The sequence below is a fragment of the Tachysurus vachellii genome, chromosome 24 (genome assembly GCF_030014155.1).
Source record: "Tachysurus vachellii isolate PV-2020 chromosome 24, HZAU_Pvac_v1, whole genome shotgun sequence".
NCBI classification, from domain to species: Eukaryota; Metazoa; Chordata; class Actinopteri; order Siluriformes; family Bagridae; genus Tachysurus; species Tachysurus vachellii.
The window spans coordinates 8,776,938-8,799,063 of record NC_083483.1 but is presented as its reverse complement, the minus strand read 5'-3'; the positions used below and the strand labels follow the sequence as shown (position 1 = coordinate 8,799,063).

The 22,126-nt window shown below is 37.3% G+C and overlaps 1 protein-coding gene across 1 annotated transcript in view; it reads left to right on the top strand.

Moving 5' to 3' along the window:
* The window catches only part of sorcs3a (sortilin related VPS10 domain containing receptor 3a), a 254,741-nt gene that overhangs the window by 133,229 nt on the left and 99,386 nt on the right, over window positions 1-22,126 (top strand). Inside the window, exon 3 of the mRNA XM_060860184.1 lies at window positions 18,940-19,039. Within this exon, the coding sequence (XP_060716167.1) occupies window positions 18,940-19,039 (100 nt within the window). The remainder of the gene's footprint in view (window positions 1-18,939; window positions 19,040-22,126) is intronic.

Genomic DNA, 22,126 nt, shown 5'->3' with positions numbered 1-22,126 from the left:
ATTTTACTAGTTTTCAAAACAAGGTGGGAACAAGCTTCCATACATCCTGAATGTTTCTGAACAAGCACTTGGGGGAGAGCAGAAATGGGTTTGATATCACCATGTACTCTGAAGGTAGAAACATTAGTGTGGAAAAAAATAAAATCCATTTTTCTATGAATATATTGCTTCTTGTAGACTAGGTAGAAATAGAAATACTTACAGTATAACTGTCTACTTTCATATGAGCCATTACACACTACTGTGAGAAAAGAAATTCATTGTTGGAAATGGACACAAAAAAAAAAAAAAAACAGACGCAAATTCAGTGTTTTTGCCGTCTGGTAAAAACAGTAGCTTGTAAAATAGGACTTGATCCAGCATATTTTATATTTTGCAATTTATTTATTTTTGTATTTCTTTGTGTCATGACATAATTGCACATTTAATTTATTCCCTTTAAATGTATTAATGCATTTAACTGCATGTTACCACTTTTTATCCATCACACATAATCTGGTTAACACATTCATTCATTCATCCCGTACCTCGGGTCACGGGGAGCCTGTGCCTATCTCAGGTGGCATCGGGCATCAAGGCAGGATACACCCTGGACGGAGTGCCAACCCTTCGCAGGGCACACACACACACTCTCATTCACTTATGCAATCACACACTACGGACAATTTTCCAGAGATGCCAATCAACCTAGCATGCATGTCTTTGGACCAGGGGAGGAAACCAGAGTACCCGGAGGAAACCCCCGAGGCACGGGGAGAACATGCAAACTAGACACACACAAAGTGGAGGCGGGAATCAAACCGCCAACCCTGGAGGTGTGAGGCGAACGTGCTAACCACTAAGCCACCGTCCCCCCCCAGTTAACACAATGAAGTTTTAAGTTGTCTAACTAATGAATTTTTCACTTGTTCTTCCATGAAATATACAAAGGCTTCCAGCACTTCAGAGCTGCATTCTAGTTTCTACTTCACTAGGTGTGTTTCCCTGTTTTCTTCTTGCTTCAAATCTGTTTTTATAGTTCTCCAGTTTTGACTCTTGCCTGTCTCTGTGAATTGTGCTCATGTTTTTGCCCATATCGAGTCTGTCAGCTTGTGTTTTGACCACTGTTTTCATATTGACTATAAAGAACCAGTCTTGACTCTGTCTTAACTCAACTGCTTAGCTCGAGGCACGTCTTATTTTTCTCTGTAAATCGTAAGCAGTTTTAGATGATTGTGTCTAGATACCTCTTTACCAGCATACAGACTCGCCTCCTAGATCCCAGTAGCACTGCTTTAATTAATTGTATCTTTAGTATGCAAATAAATGTTAAATTTCACAGCTGAATTCGAAATGTCTTTTCAGCTTATAGATATCATATTTAGACTTTATTCATCTGGAAAAATAATATCAAGATTCTATCCTTTTACAGAATCTGCAGCTGGTCAGACAAATTAATATTTATCCCAGATCTGAAGATATCAATTCACGCAGAGCAGCTTAGAAGAAGAAGCCTTAGAAGAAGCCTATTACTATCAGGAAATAAGACACGGTGGATACTAATAAGTACTGAAAAGTCAAATTATAAAGAAAGTCACTTTCAAAAATGTTATTCCAAGATTAAAATTATTTATATATGTCATAGAAAATATGACAAAATGACAGGATAATGTACTTTAAGCAAATGATTTGAGTGAAATTAAATAGTAGCAGCAATTTGTTGCTAATGGAATCGTGGGTTGTCTGAGATGGGGTATGTAATTGGAATTGGTGTTCGATAGGGTGCCTACTTAGGGCACTTACAATTTCCGAATCGTTGTTGGTATGCCATTTCCTGTTAAGACCTTTGTGTTTCACTACCTGAAACCCTGATCACTTATTTGATTGCAGTATGCCTCTTGAGGAAAGAGTCTTTCTACATTTCAATGAAGAGATTATAAAAGTTTTTTTTTCTTTTTCTTTCACTCACTCACTCAAAAAAAAAAAAAAAAAAAAATGGACTGCCACAACAGAGAAAAGAAAACTTCTCAAATCCTTGTCAGAATTTTTCCTCATGAGTGCGGAAGCTATGCAAGTTAAAAGTTTAGTGAAATGGTTATGGCAGCCGACTGTTCAGGGAGAAAGCTTCAGATAACTGGAAGGGGAAAAGAAAGAGAAAAAAAAGATGGAAGTCAGGTTCTTTCAGGGAAATCTCGTTTGTCACTGCTCCACTGTCACCATGCGGAAGCCGAGCGGCAACAAAATGTTCAATTCGACTTAAAAGTTGGTGTCAATCATGATGTGAGGCTGGCTATTAAATTCATCCCTTTGGATGTGGAATCAAATTGAAAGCAAGACACTACAGGGGAACGTGGTCACTTTATCAGTTCTTGTTAGTTGATTGCTGATGTTCTTACAAGTACTTGTTTGTGCTGGATGATTTGCACAAATATACATATCTGTGGAAGCCTTAATTATCATCACATACATGTATACATTACAGCAGAATTCTTTTCTTCGCATAAGGGTCTTGCTCAAGGGCCCAACAGTGGCAGCTTGGCAGTGCTCTTGCTTGAACCCCGAGCCTCTGATCAACAACCCAGGGCCTTAACCACTTGAGCCACCACTGCCCCCAATAAAAAAGCAGTTTGATGGAATATCATTTCTTTCAAAGAAGAAATTACCATGTGCTGTTGCAAATCTTTGGGGTAATTTTTTTTTTTTAGTAAAAAATCACTATTAGCAATTTCTTCTTAAATAAGGACAGGAATGAAGGTATAAATGTCCTGGCACCAGTCTAGAAAATAAAAAGATTTTGATAAAAAAAGGGTTAAAAGCAAAATGACCACGTTTCCAGTCTAGAAAATCAACTTGTATATCTTAGTGACACTACTACTGCTTGTAGTTCTTTGCGTTTTGTGTGAAAAATGACTTGAATTGGTGAAATTGCAAGACCTATGCAACTCACCAATGCTGAAAAATTGAGTAAATTTGTGCAACCGCAAAATTGATAGATCCAGAAGAAACTGACCATGACATGATATAGTTGTGCCAAGTGGGTGGGGCTTCACAATTGCAAAGGGAAAAAAGGGAAATAAAATGAGTTAAAAAAGGGAAATAAAATGAGCATTTTATTACTGCAGTTTAATTTATCTTGCCAATAAGCCATATATTTAAGAACACTAACTATAGACTCATAACTGATTAATTGAATGGGAAATCCACTCAAATGTAAGTTTCCCACCAATTAATATTTATGGAAGAATCATTGTGAAAAACGGTTAGTTGGTTTAGCAGAGGGACCGGATGTGACGCCTAGCTTATATACTGTAAGTGGTCATTTTGTTTTCCTTTTTAGAACTGTTTAGATTGTGTCACTGCATCAAGGTGAGAAGTAGTCAAAACTTGTTTTCCACTGATAAGACACAGTGAGCCTTCTTCCCTTTGTTGGCCTAAAGACGATCAGCCAGAGAGAAACTGGGCAATGATGTAGCAGTGTGATGTATCAGGCGATGTACATTCAGTCTGGGAAAATTGCATCAGGAGCCATTTCTGTAGAATTGGCTGGATGGGAAAGATACAGTACCATACTGTCTTTTGTCTGTCAATCATGAGGTCATATATGTTGAAGAGGGCCAATAGCACTTGCCTCTGAGTGGGTTACACTGCCATGTGATGAAGCATAAGCAACAGTGCAGAGAAATAGTATATTAATCTATAATAATCTATATTAAGCTATAATAATCATTTAGCCATAATAGGTAATACAGATGTGATAGATATATAGATTAGATGCAAATATATACAGATAGTTGGAGAGAGGATTTGATTAAGCAGACAGGACAGGACATACTGTTCATCAATCAAGCAGATTTAGGACAAAAAATGAATCCTTCATCTTGTATATCACTCAGATGTCACCTTGTATCTCATGCTCCTCTCCTGAGGGAACAACTCCCGCACAGATGGCCCGGAAGTATGTCTGCAACATGCTGGGACAACTGTCCGTATCCTTCCTTGCTCCCTCCTTCCCTCTCCTCATCTATCTGCCGCTCTCCACATCCCAGAGCTTTCAATAATTCACACTCTACCATTCTGTCCGTTCTGTGAGCCTGCATTGGAGCAGAAGACACTTAACCCGAACCATAGGCAGCCCGAAAGGCGCCTAACCTGTCCCAAACCATGTAGTACTCCATCACGGTTGAGACGACAGCTCATCTTTCCATCCTTCCATCCCGTCATCAGCTGCATGAATTTGTCATGCTGCAAGAGACAGGAGAAGGTCCCGAGGTGAGCGCAGTGTGAGTCATGATTTCAGGCCACAGTCAACCATGGTCAGCTGGTTTGCTTGCTTGTGTTGCCATTGTCTGTCTAGAGACTGACCTAAAAAGCTCCCTGCGCTCATGCAAAAGTAATAGCGCCTTGAAGGGGCCTTAAAGTTTTATCCTTTTATTTTTGGTTAAGAATTCATTTCAGGGATAACTGATTTTCATAACCACCAAGAGCATGTGCAGGAATGCTAAAGAGGCTCGTCAATATATAATCTCTAAAGATGGACCATGTACTGTAGCTATTGTTAAATGGGATAATCCATTTAGACAAGCCGTTTTCTCTGTTTCTTTTTCCTTTTAAAGGATGTTTTTGCAAGTGAAAACTTCATTTGGAAATAAAAAGCCATCCTGAAGTACATAGCAATCTTATGGTGTATAGCAATAATATAAATACAACACGATCCAACAAATTAGGACCAAAATCATCGATCACATCATGAATATTTCATGTGTCACGGTGTAATTTAAGGTGTGGATTAGCTACTGTACTGGCTATGTAAGATTACAGTTAAAGTTACTGTTAGCATCATTTACATCACCTTGAACTTGAATTAAATTCTTAGGCAATGTTCTCGAAATTCAGATGTACGTGTAGCGTCAAGTAAGATTAGTTTGTGGGTTTGTGGGAAATATAGCCGCATTTAGCTTGGAGCTATGTTTGTCTGTCTGCCATGCTATCTTACTGCTACCATTACTTATTCACTATGCAATCTTGCTTTGCTAATTACTGCATTGAAAAGTAATGTTTAATTTTGAAATAGTTTTGTTTAATAGTCTTAGTTTGTAATATTTTTTACGAATGAATTCATTCTTAATTTTCACATGAGAAAGCTCGTTTTTTTTTTTTTTTCTTCTGAATAGACACCGTTTCCTGAACACATATTACTACACAAGTGGTACATATTGTACTTTCTCTTAATTTCCTTGCGTTGTCCTCCATCTTTCCTTTCTGTTGCTATTTCTATGTTCAGTGTTTGCAGTGCACTGAACTGGTCACTGCATTTGTCCTGAAAGTGCAGTCAGCCTGAACATCTCTCTACACTGACACATACTCTAGCTACTGCTCATGCTCCACAAAAAACCTGTTTCAGTTGTTTTCTCTTCAGAATGAGCATTTCATCTTTTCTCTCTCGGCACCCGTTTCTCATTTCATGCGGTCATCTCATGGGTGAGGGAAAACAGAAAGACGGCATATAGGGATCATTGTGTAAATGTGTGAGAATCAGTGTCTATCTGTGTTACTTTCACGCTCTCACATTGTCTCCTGCTCAAACACGATGGAGCCTTGCTTTCTTCTCCTCCCAACACCTGCACAATCCAACCTACTATCCTTTAATGTGTCAATTCTCCAAAGTCATTTTCAACTATGCTTCAATGAGTTCAGTTATTAGAAATGATACTGCTCATGAGTGTGTGTTGCCAGTTTTGTTGTGTGTGTGTGTGTGGGTGTGTGTGTGGGGGGTAATATGTGACATTGCTTTTCATATTTGCAAAAACATAAGTGATGTGACTGTATAGGAGTATGTTATACTGTACAGAATAAACAAATAGCTTGTTGTTTTTTACTTGTTCTCCGTAGTATAATTCTTTTTAGTATAATACTATAATCCTATACTAATTCTGAGCACAGCATACACATGCAAATCATCTGTATGGACTGCACAGACCTACACCAAACACACACACTGACACATCAAACTGTTTACATGCTGCTTACATCCATCAAACTGTTTACATGCTGTTTTGCACAATTTTTTGGTCTTTTGCACATACTGTACAATATCTCAGTCATTTTGCACATACTGTACAATATCTCAGTCATTTTGCACATACTGTACAATATTTCAGTCGTTTGCTGTTTTTGCACAATTCTATACATTAGCTCAAGGACCTGCTGCTAAGAAACTGTGTTCATTCTAATGTTACTGCACAAAATATTGTTTGAACATTCAGTATTCACATACAGTATTTACGCTGGTCGGTCGGCGCTGTTTCTGTTTACTGTTTATTGTCTTTTGTGTATTGTACTTTTTGTACTTTTTGTATTGTCTTGTAACTTTTTGTCTGCACTTGTCTTTTGTCTTGCACTGTCTTTTCTGTCTTGTCTGTCTTGTCCTGCACTGTTTGCACCAGGTTGCACAGTTGCACTTTATGTGGCTAAGACTACTTACAGTACAAGTCCTTAGCTCTGTCTTTGTTTTATGTAGCACCATGATCCTGGAGAAACATTGTCTCATTTCACTGTGTACTGCAACAGCTATATATGGTTGAAATGACAATAAAAGCTTCTTGACTTGACTTGACTATAGTAGTCTCTGTGATGATGTCATGATGGAGAACGTACCACTAACACTTGCAGACAGCTATACTACACATAGCTTCTTGTGTTTTGTATTTTCTTCACACTCTGCATTGTGTGTTTCATGTCCGAGCATGTGTATGCGATGTACATGTGTTTTTATCTTCAATTTTTATTTTTTTTCTTATTTTTTTTCAGTGTGTATGAGTGTGAAATTACTTCAGCACCTTACTGCATGCATAAGCTACACCAAAAGCGTTCGGTGTAGCTGCTGTAGCTGGAAACAGGAACGATAACAGCTGACAGTGTGTACAATGTTTCTGTCCTTGCTGAGATAAGCTATGCCAGAGGATAGTCATTAAAAGTTATAGTTGTCCGCCTTTACTTTACACATCATGGTCAGAGATGCATCTTTTCCCACTTCGTCTTTCACTATCTACACGTCTTATCTGTCTCACCTCTAGATGCTTTAGTGGCTTCATCACAGAATAGATTTGTATAGCCCTCATGAAACTTTCAGCCTCATGTCTGTTATCTAAGCGCAGACACTTTAAGACAGAAAGTTAATGGTTTTATGGGGGCTTTGGGAATATAAATGTGAATATATTAATATTTTATTTGGATATGAGAATGCTGTGTGTGTAATGTCTGCATACTAAGGAATAAAGCCTTTCTATTCTTGCTTAAGAGTCGGCAGAGTTGTTCTCTTCATCAAATGCTGCTCCATTATTTCTACAAAGATATCTGATTGCAGCTAAAGTGTACAGTTTTTACTTCATCAGTCTATAGCACTTCCATATGCCTCTGGCTGATCTCTGTTTGGCATAAATCTCATGTTCACACTTGTTATTAGGGTGCAGCTAATGATTCCTTCTGATGACTCTTCCATGTAGATTATGATTACAACAATGCTGCTGCATTGTTGTAATCTGACCCACTCCTAGGTCAGCTAAAACTCCATTCAGATCCTTAGAAGTATATGGGGTATGATTTGCATTTTTGCCCTTCAAACGAACAGTTATTTCTGGACATTTTCTTCGTCTTTCAGATCTTGGCTTGACTTCCACTCATTAGCTGCCAGTTCTTAATGACACTTCATCCCATGAAAACTGGAAGTGCTTTGATAGCTTTTCACAGCCTCCCTCTGCTTTTTAAAGCATTAATTAGGTTCATTTTCAGATTTTCAGTAAGCTTCTTAAAGAAGCCTGTGGTTGGTAAGAGTTAATACAAGGTTTGAAGTATTGTAATGACAATTCTTGACCTGCCTAAAATGTAGGAATGAGTCCATTTTGGCCTGACAACAACTTGGATGTCTAAACCTTTGTACAGTATGACACAACTAATATATTTTAATGTAGCTGCATATTAACATTTGCAGATTTTTAGCGGTTGTTAATAATTGCATGCAATTCCCAATGTGCAATTTATCTTTATATTTAATAAGCCTTTTGATTATTATTTTTTTTTACCTGTGTTATCTGCCTCCTGTGGTGGTTTAAACAAACAGAATCTTAACTATGACCTCTTTCTCTTGCTCATCTCCTATCATTACTTTTCTCTTCCTATATTTCTCACCCCACATTTCCTCTTTTACTCCCCAAACCCCAGACATTCATCCAGATGAGCATATAAGCATATGTTTGATTGGGTCAGCGCCAAGAGCTCAGCATCTGATTAACCGGCACTGCACCCTGCTGCTCTAATCAGTGAAATAGGCATCATATATTAGACTGGAAGTTCCACTGTTCTGCCCTAGTCGATCTTTTTGACCCTCATCACTGGGACAGTGTGTATGTGTAAGTAGATCACAGATTATGCACATATGCACATGATTGTCAGGAAACTTTTGTGCCCTGCATACTCATATTTTTAGGTTTTTGTGAATTCTGTTAGTTTAAATTGAAAAAAGAAAAAAGAGAAGAAAAATTGAGTTTTGTTTTTTTTTAAGACTCTTTAAAGAACTTCTTAAAATAATTTTCCCTATTTGATATTTGGATCTTTCTTTTACAAGGTGAGATAACAAAAAAAAAAGGGTTCCAAATGTGTGGGAGGTTGAAAGAGCTAGCTGAGTGTGTTCATGCATTGTGGCTCTCTATGATGTCCTTTCTGTAGAATCTGCCATCTGTTTTCTTCACAAAAAACTCGTAAAAATGTGATTGTGTGTACTTCTCTCCAACACCTCTTTCCATCAATATCTTTTTCCACCTCAATCTCTGTCCCTGCTGGTTCCACCCTGTGTTTCTCTAGTGCCAGTATCTATAGTTTGCTGGTTCTGACTCCTTAGTACATCGATATGTGAGTCTCCTGAAAAGTAAAAATATCCTTTTCTGTTTTTTTTGTTTTTGTTTTCCCTAGCTAAAGCAGCAGTCAGGAAAATCACAAATGAAAATCATTAAAAAGGAAAGGGCAGGAAAAATGCATTTGGCCATATTTTTTTCTCCTAGTTTTCCGACATCTCTGCAGTGGTGGGGTGGGCAGGGATAGAGTCAGCGTACAGGGGAATACTGGATAACTTTGTGGAATAAGGAATAAACTGGCCCTTATGTGATAAAGGAGATGGTGGTGGACTTTTTGTCCACCAAAAATCAAAAATTTGATTAAGCCCATAACCTCTACATCTCTATATGCTAAGATGGCGGTGCAGCAGTAGCAGGCAGCGGCCAATCCTTATACAATATGGAGCTGTTTACATTTTTTATTGCAAGTTCATGGACACCAGAGACAGCGGTGTTCATGTATACGGCTGCCAGAAATTAATACAATACAGAAATCGTGCAACAACTAACTTGCACGATGATGTGTTGGAAAGGCTTTGCGATCTCAGCTTGCTGCAGAGACCAGGCCTCCAGTCCTTGGTGTTGCCTGATACCGGGAACCAGGAGAGGGGATGCCGAAAGCGGTTCTTGAGGAAGCGGAAGCGCGGAGAGTGGGCGGGTGTCCGTGCTAGGCCGGTCGGCTCTCCTGTCCATTCTACTTTCGGATGTTTTCTCCCTGGACAATAAACTGGACTACATCCGACTCGAACGCACTACACTGCGAGAGTTTAGAAACTGCTGTGTCTTTATTTTGTTTTCAGGAAATAACAATAAAAGCTTCTTGACTTGACTTGACTAACCATCATGGGTGAGGAGGTTGGATGTGTTGACAACTACAAGTATTTGAGTGTACATTGGTCAGGAGGACTAACACTGACTGCGTACATTTTCTGAGGAAACCAAGATCTTTCAATGTTTGCAACAAGATGCTGGAGATGTTGTGGTCTGCTGGATGTGTGTTGTGTGTGTGTGTGTGTGTTTGTGTGCTTGTGTGTTTGTGTACAACAACAATGCCAGGGATGCCAGCAGGATTAACAAGCTAATCTATCCACTGGAGACTTTTGAGTCAGTGAGGAACAGGTGGTCACTGAACAAGCTACTCTTCATCATGGACAATCCATCTCATCCACCCTACAGCACACTACAGAGTCAGCTGAGCTCATTCTCTAAAAGATTCATTAAGATTTATTGTTACATTAAAATGTTACAGGAGTTCATTTTTACCACTGACAATAACATTGTGCAACAGCTCACCTGTGTGTGATGGGAGATAACACTTTCCCATTGCACTGCTCTAAACATTAACAGAATAAGATTCTAGATTCTCAAGATTCTTCATATTTATTATCCACTACCAGCTTGCACATGTTTACTAAAAATACTGATGTAATTATGGTTAAATCTAAGTAGTATTAGGATAGTTGGGATATAGTCTCTATAGTCTCTATAGCAGTATTAGGATAGTTGGGATATACACTCTTGTCTGTGGCTTGTCTACTGTTTATCTTCTGTTAGCATGGAGCTGTCTTGTTTTTCTCTCTCACTGTTTGGATTCTCTTGTTCACAATGTTGACACTTCTGTACACAGATTTCTGACAGAAAAAAGACAAGCTTTTGAACACTGCGAGAGTTATTTAAAAGAAAGTTCATGGCAGAGCATTTTGAAAAGATATTCCATTTTGAAAAGAGTATTTTTTAAGCAGCTAGTAGCAAATAATATATACATACATTATATATATATATATATATATATATATATATATATATATATATATATATATATATATATATATAATAAAAGTAGCTCTTTAACATATAGTGTAACCACACAGACACATTTGATTTGGAACTCTGATTTGGAGCTCTCTCTCTCTCTCTCTCTCTCTCTCTCTCTCTCTCTCTATATATATATATATATATATATATATATATATATATATATATATATATATATATATATATATATATATATATATATATATATATATAAAATTGACTAACCTTTCCCTTTATTTCAAGAAATAATAATGAATGCTTTTGATGTAATATATTTATAATGGAGTGTTTTTGGATATTGAGCTCATCAGTGAACGTGTCAGGATCCAGTCCAGACTTTGGCCATGTTTGTTTATGTTCTGTGTTCACGTGTCTGCCCCCCCTTGTCTCTTCCTTCCCTCCTCTGCACACCTGTTCCTTATGTCTAATTGTCACGTGTATTTAGCCGTGCCACGTTGCCTATGACGGCGCATAATCCTTGTCGTCTCGGGTCAAGTCTTTTGTCATGTCTGGTATCGTCTGCGTCCTTGTTTTGTGTTTTTAGTTAATAAATCCAGTTTATTTTAGCTATCCCGCATTTGGGTCTGTTTTTATAGCCCCACATCACTGACAGAACGTTAATAGACCAAAAGCCAATATAATAACACCTTGCTTTTGACTTTCCAATCTTAACATGATGAAGGTTATACAAAACACATGATACTACAGTTACGTCCCTATATTTATTTATGAGTTTAGAGCTGGTCAATATGGCCAAATATATATCACAATAATTTTCCCTAGGTTTCTAGGTTGTGGAACAATAAGGTACAACCTCATCCCTTAATTGTATCCTAATACATAGGATAGATATATTTATTTAGAGTTTTTAAACTGTAAATTGACCTATTTATAGGATCAGTAGGTATAGATGGTGTATATTAACAATATCTATTAACAATATATTTTCTACCAACATTATTCAGAAGCATGTAAGATCGTGGTCATGGAAACTTAATGTATGCATTATGTGTCATTTATTTAATCAAACATTTAGTTTTCATAAGCCTTGAAATAGTGCCATTGATTTTTAATGTATTTACAGTATTTTGTTTTCATTTAGTGCGCTCTTCTGTAAAGAAGACATGTCCTTGGCTGCTGACCTAGCACTTGTCTGCTATGTTTACAGCTCAAAGGGTTGTTTGTATATATTTTATTCATAATATATATAGTTGCACCTTGATACTGCGGAGGGCTGAACACAGACACGGAGACGTTAGTGGAGTGTTCAATGACGAACAAAGGAGCTTTATTCCAAAACAGAAAGATAAGCTTTCAGCAGTCAGGCAACAAAAAGGGGCTGTCAGCATGAATGAGCAAGCAAAATAAAACCAGAAGAAAACCAAGAATTAGAAAAGAGTTAACTTCTTGGGGCGATACGGGTGCCTGCATTCTCTCTCCTGTAGAGGAGTCACAATATATATATCTTGTATGTATTAGTATTTTATACACTAACAATTACACTTTTTTTTTTAACACAAAGAAATTTGACAGAATTACACACTCGATGCTTCTTTTAAGGCTAAGAATAAAAAAAACAGGCAGAAGAACATGAACACTGCATTAAATATTTGATATTTGTTGGATTTTTCAAATCTCTGAATAATAGTCATTTCCCCTTCCATTCATCTGTGTACCCCAAATACATTTCTCCCAATCTCATCAGAACACAGTAGCAGGTGTATAAACATGAAATTAGGACAATGGCATTCAGTTCCCTGTGGACCTTTCCAACCAGACTAGAACTGAATGGCTGGAGAAGCCTGAATGGCAAGAAGGACACATTGTAGGAGACTGATAAAGTGTAGCCTTGGCGGGGATGATGTAGGCAGGTTGGCATGTATTGGGCTTCCCATTGTCATTAGCCTCTTAGTCTGGCTCGAACATTGTCGGATTTTTCAGGTTTTACTTCTGGGTCAAAACCTGGCCCAGAGTGAGGTTCAGCTGAAGGACATGAAGGCACATGTTTAAACATGTTAAGTGGCATAAACAAATGTTTTAAATCTGTTTAAATCATATGAACATGTTTTGTTTTAGTTTCTCAGAACATGTAGGCTGCAACAGTTCCAGAAAATACTGTGAAAAAAAAAGAAAAAAAAAAGAAAGTGACGCACAAGAATATTAACAAGAACATAGAAAGCTAGAACATCACAGGTTTTTTTCTCCAAGCTGTCCTTGAGCTTGGAGAAAGAAAGAACAGCCCATATGCAGTATTTGTTCAATTCAGTGTCCAAAATCACGGTGGCTTAGTGGTTAGCACGTTCGCCTCACACCTCCAGTGTTGGGGGTTCGATTCCCACCTCCGCCTTGTGTGTGTGGAGTTTGCATTTTCTCCCCGTGCCTCGGGGGTTTCCTCCGGGTACTCCGGTTTCCTCCCCCGGTCCAAAGACATGCATGGTAGGTTGATTGGCATCTCTGGAAAATTGTCCGTAGTATGTGATTGCATGAGTGAATGAGAGTGTGTGTGTGCCCTGCGATGGGTTGGCACTCCGTCCAGGGTGTTTCCTGCCTTGATGCCCGATGACGCCTGAGAAAGGCACAGGCTCCCCGTGACCCGAGGTAGTTCGGATAAGGGGTAGAAAATGAGTGAGTGAGAGAATTTATGGTTATGTTAGAAGAGTGTGTTTTGGAACTGCGTACTGAAGATAACATCTGAAATGACTAAGTCCCTGCACTGCCACTTTGACAGACATGTAATTTGAGTTCGGCCTCTAAAAGGATATTGCGAAGATGTGATGTTCAAGCCGTCTAAACGAAACGCATTTCAGAGTATGAAAATGCAGTGGAAGACACAAACAAGCGTCTGCATCATAAAGATCATTTGCTTAAGGGAGATAAATAAAATCTTGTCTAATCCTTTCCCCAACATCTGGATGCCAAGTTAATGCTTCAGTGAGAAAAAGTTCTATAAGAAATGATGTCTCAGATAAGAAACTTATATGTATATCAAAATCAGTGTAGAAGAGACCATGAAGCATAGTGCAACACGAGCAAAAGAGTCTCATGGAACTTTTTTCCATCTGGGTAAAAAAAGCTTAATGAGATGCACAGATATTCTTGTCTGCAGATTTCAGAGACTCAGTTTCATCATTTTGACTAGTGATGAAGGAGATCTGGTCAATAACAAGGAAATATGCCCTGAATTTTATTCCTCATGCTCTGTCTCAGGGAAGACGATCGAATCTTTTCTTTATTATTACAACATACCCAATTAATACCAAATTTGATTTAGAAGTAAAATAGGAAGCTATTAAACTTTAATAGGAAGCTGTTTGCCCTTAGGAGAAAGCAAGGAAGATGCTCATAAAGTGTAGAACTTCACAGTCTTCACTGCGTCTGCTGAGCCTTACAATGGAGGTTATATACATTCTCTAGTTGTTCTTATGAAAAATGGTGTTTTTCAAGCGGTGAATCAATTGTTATTATAGTAAATTGCATTGAAATATTTTTTTTTTCCTTGATTTTATTCAGCTCCAGTAGCACTTTAATGACCATTATTTCACTCACACCCAGTTTACACTGATACCCTGTTAACAAATTCAGTCATTTGACGTACATCAGCCAATAAAATGAACTAACAAAAAGCTATGAAAATGGATAATAAAACAATGAACTTCTGAATCTTTGAGGCGACTGGCAGGGCATCAGAGTTCAGAGTATTAAGTGAAAAGTGCTAGTGAAATTCTGAGCATTATCACTAAGCTGTCAAGAGCCTATTTCTCAGACCAGACACGAAAGCAGATTTGATTCCATCCAAAGTGCATTTTGAATGCCTGTGAATCCTTACTGGATTGGATTAGACCCTCTTTCTTTGACGTTTTTTTTTTTTTCTGCTTTGCTCTAATATTCAGTGGAAGTAACTTTCCCTGCTTCTGATGGCTCGCTGTGATCAGTGCGGGTCATGGGGCTCTTGAGAATGAAAAGGATCATTTTGTTGGAATGCATGAAGGCTACGGTTCATGTGAAGGAAATAGCATAATAATAAAAAAGAAAGTGAAGATGTAATGTAAAAGGCCTTATTATTATTATTATTATTATTATTATTATTATTATGTTGGCTTTGTAGAAGCCAACATTCTGTTTTCCTATTTTTATTATTATTATTATTATTATTATTATTATTATTATTATTATTATTATTATTATTTCTTCTTCATACAATAGTACAGGAAATACAATACTTTAGGAAGTACAGCAGTTCAGGAAGTAAAGTAGTTCAGGATGCATGATAGCACTTAAATAACAATAGTTTTGGAAGTGCAATAGATCAGGAAGTACAGAAGTACAGAAAGTACAATAGTACAGGAACTACGGTACTCCAGGATGTATTATAGTAGAGAAAGTGCAATTGTTTCACAAATACAGTGGCTCAGGAAGTACAAGAGTGAACAGTGAATGAGCATGTAGATCTACAATATAGTTAAAAATTGCACAGATATCTATATTTCAGCTAATAAATGTTCAAGTTTGTATTTTGCAAATTTCCCTGTGAGTGGTGCAGCTGTTTAGAGTTCCGTTCTTGATGATTACAAGCTTGACTCCAGATGATTAGGAGTCCTACATAGGCTTTGCTCTCTAGATGGAAAAGGTGGCGTTTTTTCCCCTTCCCATCTGTTGATTAGTTATGCTAGTGAATCACAGAAGTTTGGCAAATTGGGTAGTTAAGGCTGTCCTTCAAGTACATTCACTTCATTCAACTTGTGATATTGCGAGTGCAGTGCGGCTTCAGAAGACTCGGAGAAAGTTATCTCCAAGGAAGGAATTGGCAGTGACTAACAAACAAGAGTTTATTTCTTTTCCGTTAATGAGAGACACTTTACAACTGTTATGGTTGAGCAAATCATTATATTATATCTTACTGATTTTAAAAAAACATGTGGTGAAAATATTATACACTAACACACATTGTAGTTTTGTCCTTTGATTGGACTATATATGCTTAGTCTTGCTACTCCAAACACACTCCAAACAAACTGCATTCCCCTCCAAACACATGCAAAAAAAAGTTGTTCGCATTCATTAAACCCCATGACTATACTTTGCATGCACAAAGCATCAATCATGTTGCTACAGATATGTCAGCATAGCAGGCTGAAAAACACTTGCTCTGTGTAACCACCTGGCATGACTGCCACTGATGAATCTACACTCTGGACTAGAAAGAAATCAGCCTCAGCCTTGCTTCTTCATACCATTCTGTTCATTTTTCTGTTGGTTCTTGTGTGTTTGCATCCACAACAGTGCCAAATAATACATAAATACCTTCGATTGTCAGGAATCCCCTAGTTTGTATATTTAAACTCTTGCGTGTTTTGTAATCTGCACAAAGTAACTGCACGTTGTATTCAAGTCCTGTCATTTTCTGTGGATTCTTTTTTTTTATTATTATTTACTCTTGCTTATTTTGTTCTTGACTGCTGTTTTCTTATTGCCTAACCCATGCCGGGATTTGAACTGTGAATGTGCCTACTACACCTAATAAATTGCTCATTGCAATTTTTACATATATGATATTATATACACCTACCTATTATTTCTGCTCACCTACCTAAACTTTGCAGTTATACACATATTATACAAGTTTAAACAGCTTAAATTGCCTGTGTGTGTGTGTGTGTGTGTGTGTGTGTGTGTGTGTGTGTGTGTGTGTGCGTGCGTGCTTTGATCGACTGATTGATATTGATTAGGATCTTCCCAAAGCAGCAATCTAGGCTCCAGATTCATATTGACCCATAATATAAGTCATTCCCGAAAATAAATGAGTGCTAATTGATTACTGTTAATAATATTGTAGATATAAATAATATTGTTGCATATTAAAAAGCATTATATATATTATTATATATATATATATATGAATGGCAGTATTTATATATATTGTATAGATGGATTAAGCAGATGAAATCAAGCAGATGAAATTCATCATAATAAATATGAATGCTCTACGAATGCTCTCTAAGCTCGTGAGAATAGTCTACGATGTTTAGACCCTCCTGTATCTGTTTCCGTAGCTGCCGCCATCCAAAGCATCTGATTTAATAGCAACTGACGGCTAAATATAAGTAAATTGTAGATTCCTGGTGGGATCGTGTTGTTTAATAGCTGCTTTCAACTCATACATTATTCAAGTTTCTGATCCCAGTCCTCTCCACATGTTTTTGTATTACCTAGTACCTTAGTTTTAACTCAGTCAAAGGGAAGGCATGAATTATTAATATATTGTAAGTGTGCAGATAAACTAGACTCATTCAGTTATGTGTGAGACCCACTGTATAAAATTTCATCTTTCTCACTTCAGAAGTCATAAACTTTAGAACATGGAGGCATTTTATACTCAATGTAGCAAAGGTTATTTTACCTGCTCAGTATTTAGATTTAAAGACAACACAAAGGAAATGTTTCGAGATGAAATAAAACGCACTGATGTGTTTTTGTTTTTGTTTTTTTTTGGTATGAAATCATCTAAAAAGTAATAAATCAGACCGTAATTTGGAAATTAATTTGGAATTATTAGTTTGATAACGATTGTGCATTTTCATAGACGTTTTGTTATTACATTATTCAGGTTTATTTGCTGTTACACAGTTGTTTTCCGCTCCGAAGACCGGCCCTCGGTGTAAATTGGGCATGAAAGAAAAGTCACACTCAATTTACACACAGTGTGCAGCTAATTTTAGTCATTTACTTGCACTCTGTGTGAATGTTTATGACTGCCAGAACTTAAAACAAGAGGGAAAAAAACGACTTCACCTTTGGATGCGTTTCACAAACACTGGCATTTACTAGGCTAAATGAGACATAATAGCTCCATACCAAAGCTCCAACCTGTATAAAGCTACAGTATGTTAATTTTGTTAATTTTAAAACAAAATTGACTTTACAAAATACACCTCAGTGTGTTTATTTAACCAAAAAAAAGCACCCAAATATTACATATAGCTACTTTAAGTTGGAAAAGTTTATTAGATTAATTATTACTGTGAAAATTCCAAGTTTTGACCGGAAATTAAGCCCAGATTTCAGAACAGGATGTCTGATTAGTTCTTAACCGCTTAAAGGAAACCGAATGGACGAAACTCAATCAAACATTGAGTTGATGCGGCACGCAAGCATATGTCCTGTTTCTAGCATGAAGGAAGGAACGGAGAAGAAAACAGAGATAATTATGAATAGTGATGAGATTAGCTGAGAAAAATACATTCACATAGGGTATAGAAATAGATTGGAGCTATTAATGCTTAAAGCAAGATATGAATAACTGAATTCTAAATACTAAACAAAAACAAACAAAATACTAAGATGATGTGTCTTAGTCAGGTGTCAAACATTAAGTCCAGAACAGCTTCAATCTTCCTTAGCATTGATTCTACAAATCTCTGGATCTGTATGAGAGACTCATTCTTTCACACAATATTCCTTTAATTAGTGTTTTGATGATGGTGCTGGAGAGAGCTGTCTAACACTTTGCTCTGACATCTGCCAGAGGTGTTCAATTTGGTTCTGGTGAATGCAAAGCTGACAGCATATAAATTAAATAATGCTTATTAAGTTATTCAATAAGAACTCGTTGCGGCCCTGCGGCTGGGTGTAGAGCGATCCAGGAAGAGACCTATGCATACTTACCCTAAGGTTGGAAATTAACAGTAGCTCTGGGCAAAAATGCCAGCAACAATCAGTAAAATATCCAGATATTGTACATGTAATTGCAGAAAACCCTCCATAGTTAACATTTGGTTTGCTATAAATATTAAATATCTAGGTTAATTAACGGCACTGATGTGAAATTTCTGCACATCAATCTACATTCTGTGAATCTCACAGTGAAGGGAGTGTTGTTATTGTGCAGTGCTCTTCCAATAAAAAGAATAATATTAGCCATCCAAACCCAGACATGCCATAAAAAATAAATAAAATAAAAATAAAAAATAAAATCAATTTTTTATAATTTTTTTTTTTTTGGAAAATGGACAGTGTTTTTTTTTATATGATACATAATACATAAAGATTATAAATGCATCTAAAAATAAACTCCAGGTGTCAAATTTTACCCATAAATCCAAAGACCCTGATGTATGGATGCATACTGTACTGGGACTTGATGACAAATGGAAAGACAAAATGGTATCTCTAGTCCAGTCGTCCACCAAACAGCTATGTTTCCACATTAATCATTAATAATAATTGTCCAGAAGATGATAACTGCTGCTTTTCTGTCTCTTAGATCAACAGACTATGGCACCACCTATGAGAGAATGAACGACAAAGTGGGAGTGAAGACAGTCCTGAGTTACCTGTACGTCTGCCCCACCAACCAGAGGAAGGTGAGAAGGTCTTGTGTGAGCTTTTCAAGTTTCTCAATACAGATTTGAAACCCTCCCCAAGATTTTTGATTCTCAAGCTCTAAAAAAAAGTATTGGCTTTGTTAGTTCTGTACTTGATTACATTAGACACTGAATGTGCAACTTTTCCTCTCATCAAATGAAAGGCCAGATTGCTTTGGAAGGTTAAAGGGTGGGCTAATCACCAGCAGCGGGTTTGACGGAGTGGCGACGCTCCCTTCGAATAACATTTAAACGTGCCTGCAAACCAGAACGAGCTCAAAGGTTAATGATTTGTTTCTCGAACAGAGATGGCTCATGCTGGCATGCTGCCCAGAGTGATAATGATACCTTGCAGTGACCATTCTGTTATCAGGCAACAAGACTGAAAAAAAAAATATATATATATATAAAATCTCAGATTGGTTCTGATATGCAAGGATTTATTGATAAAAAATGTAGAAACTTAAGAAATCTATTTATACACTGGCTACTTAATTAGGAAGCCTGTAAACCTGTTCATGCAGGTATTCAATCAACCAATCACATGCGAGCAGCACAAAGCATACAAAATCATGCAGACACAAATAAAAACAATTCAGTTAAAGTTCATATCAAGCATCAGAATGTGGGATTGATCTCACTGACTCTGACCATGGCAAGGTTATTGGTGCCAAATGGGCTGGTTTGAGTATTTCAGAAAATGAGATCTGGAATCTTGACACACAACTAGAGTTGGTGTAAAAATAATATGGGGAAAAAAAACAATATACTGTAGCATGCAGTAGTTCAGCAGGCAGTAACACGTTCTTATTGAGAAAGGTCAGAGTGAAAGGCCAAAATATTTGCCAGACTGGTAAAAGCAGACAGGTATTCAAAAAAAAAAAAAAACATTACGGTACACAGAAAATCCCCTATCTTCCACTTTATATTTATTTATTTATTTATTTATTTATTTGATAGATAGATTTTTTTCTACCAGAGACAGACACCCACAAGTTTTGATCTCAGTTTCATTTATACTTTTTCTCTCAAAAGATTGAATGAGTTTATGGGATGGTAGGATAAAGGGTCACTCCTGAGAATCTCACACTTTCATTTTTACATTATTATTTATGTTCTTTTTAAATGCTTGTTTTTAACACTGCTGTAATGTACAGTAGCAGTTTCCGTCAGGATCAATAATGTATCAGCACCAAACACTCACCCACGCAGACAAAGATTCACCATCCAACTACCCACCAAACAACTAGTTCAGAAAGTAGGGAAGAAATAGGATTACCCACAGGAAAGCCACACAAAGAAAGCAAGAACATGCAAAACTCTGCATAGATATATACCAATGCTCAGTATCAAACTCTGGACCCTGGGGTTATCTGCTGCACCACACTGCTGCCACTGCAATAAAGCAGCTTTCACATCATTTCTGGAGAATTCCCAGCTGAACCTTTATACACATTATAAACTTTTCATGAGCGTTATCTTGTCCAGAGTCAAGCCCAAAGCACAGAGGTCCATGTGCATATAAAACACTAATAATGAGGGGGAAAAAACATGCATAACACAAGCACACAGATTAAAATGCTAATTTGGAAAAGTGTATTTTGAGTCTTTATTAAAAAAAAAACACAACAGACAATTGTTAAAATGGATTTGGACCAATCAGGTATCCTATTGTTAAGTCCTGAATAAAATCTTCTTTGCAGAATTCTTTTTTGTTATTGAATTTATAGCCTGGAACTGGAGAATTCAAAGACTGAGTAATCTCCACTTTTCATCTCATTACTCAAGTCTAGTACACTTTACCGAAGCTTGGCCCTGGCCTCCAATTTCTTGCTCCGGTTTTCACTCTGTCTCTTTATTTTCATCACAGAGACAGCAGGAGATGTGTGACAAGAGGTCTGGCAGCCCAATAAGAGAATTAAGGCTTCAACGGGAACGTGTGTAGTGGCTAATAACATGGCCTCCTTCCCACAAGCCTGTAAGCTTCCCCCTGAGGGCTAAAGTAGACTCAGCTCTGTAAGACATCAATTAAATTAGAAAAGACTAACACGAGCTGTGAAAAGTATTTGGTTTACGGAGTATACTCTTGACTTAGAGGCCAGGTTGGGACAGAGGCATGGGAAGAAGTCACATTTTTAACATTCCTGTGCCTGTAAACAAAATGAGCATCGGCTCCATTGGCTCAGATTCTTTTCACTTTAGATGAACCTTCTAAAGTCACAGCATTCATGCAGACTTGATACCCAATAAACGGATCTTATTTGGTGTAAATATTGCTTTCCACACAATACATCAACCAAACTATAGATATAGAGAGGTCCTAACATCATTTTGAATGTACTTGAGAAGAAACTTAAGCTTTTCATTTCTGTTGTTCTGAGAATCCACGTTAAAAAAAAAGCACACATCAACAAAGCATTATTCTGCCTCCACTTGACTGTTCGTCTTTTCCCAAACAAAAGCAATTGATCATGTTTGACATGATTAATTCCACTCTGAGTTTTTCTTCCTGTTTTTTGTTTTTTTCTTTCCTCTTCAGGCAGGTAGAACTAGTGTTTACCATTCTGCACCTTGGATCTTTATTTAGAGGATATAGATTAAGCTGTTTCAGCTTACTGCTGAGAGCTTCTGCTAATAACATTCAGTGTTTATCCCTCACTCTTCATCGATCCTTTTGGTCCCACAAAGACACATTTGTTCATGACTGTCATGTGCAGGTAACTTAAATTAAAGAAAAAGAACGAAAAAGTCATCACCATATAGACCTTCTCTCTCTGTGATTTGTGGTCTGGTCTCCAGGTTTCCAGGCAACAGTCTCTGCCGTGGAAAAATCCAAAAGAAACATCAGTTTTGATGGTCAAAAGAGAATGGCTAGACTGTTTAGACTGGTTAGACTAACCACTCTTTACAACTGTGGTGAGCAGAAGAGTATCTCAAAATGCACAACATACTGAACCATGAGATTGATGGGTTACAACAGTAGAAGACGACATTGGCATCCAATCAGCCAAGAACAGGAACATCTGAGACTAAAGTGGGCACAGGCTTTATAGAAATGTTTGCAAGCATTTCAAAAGAAGTCCTTCT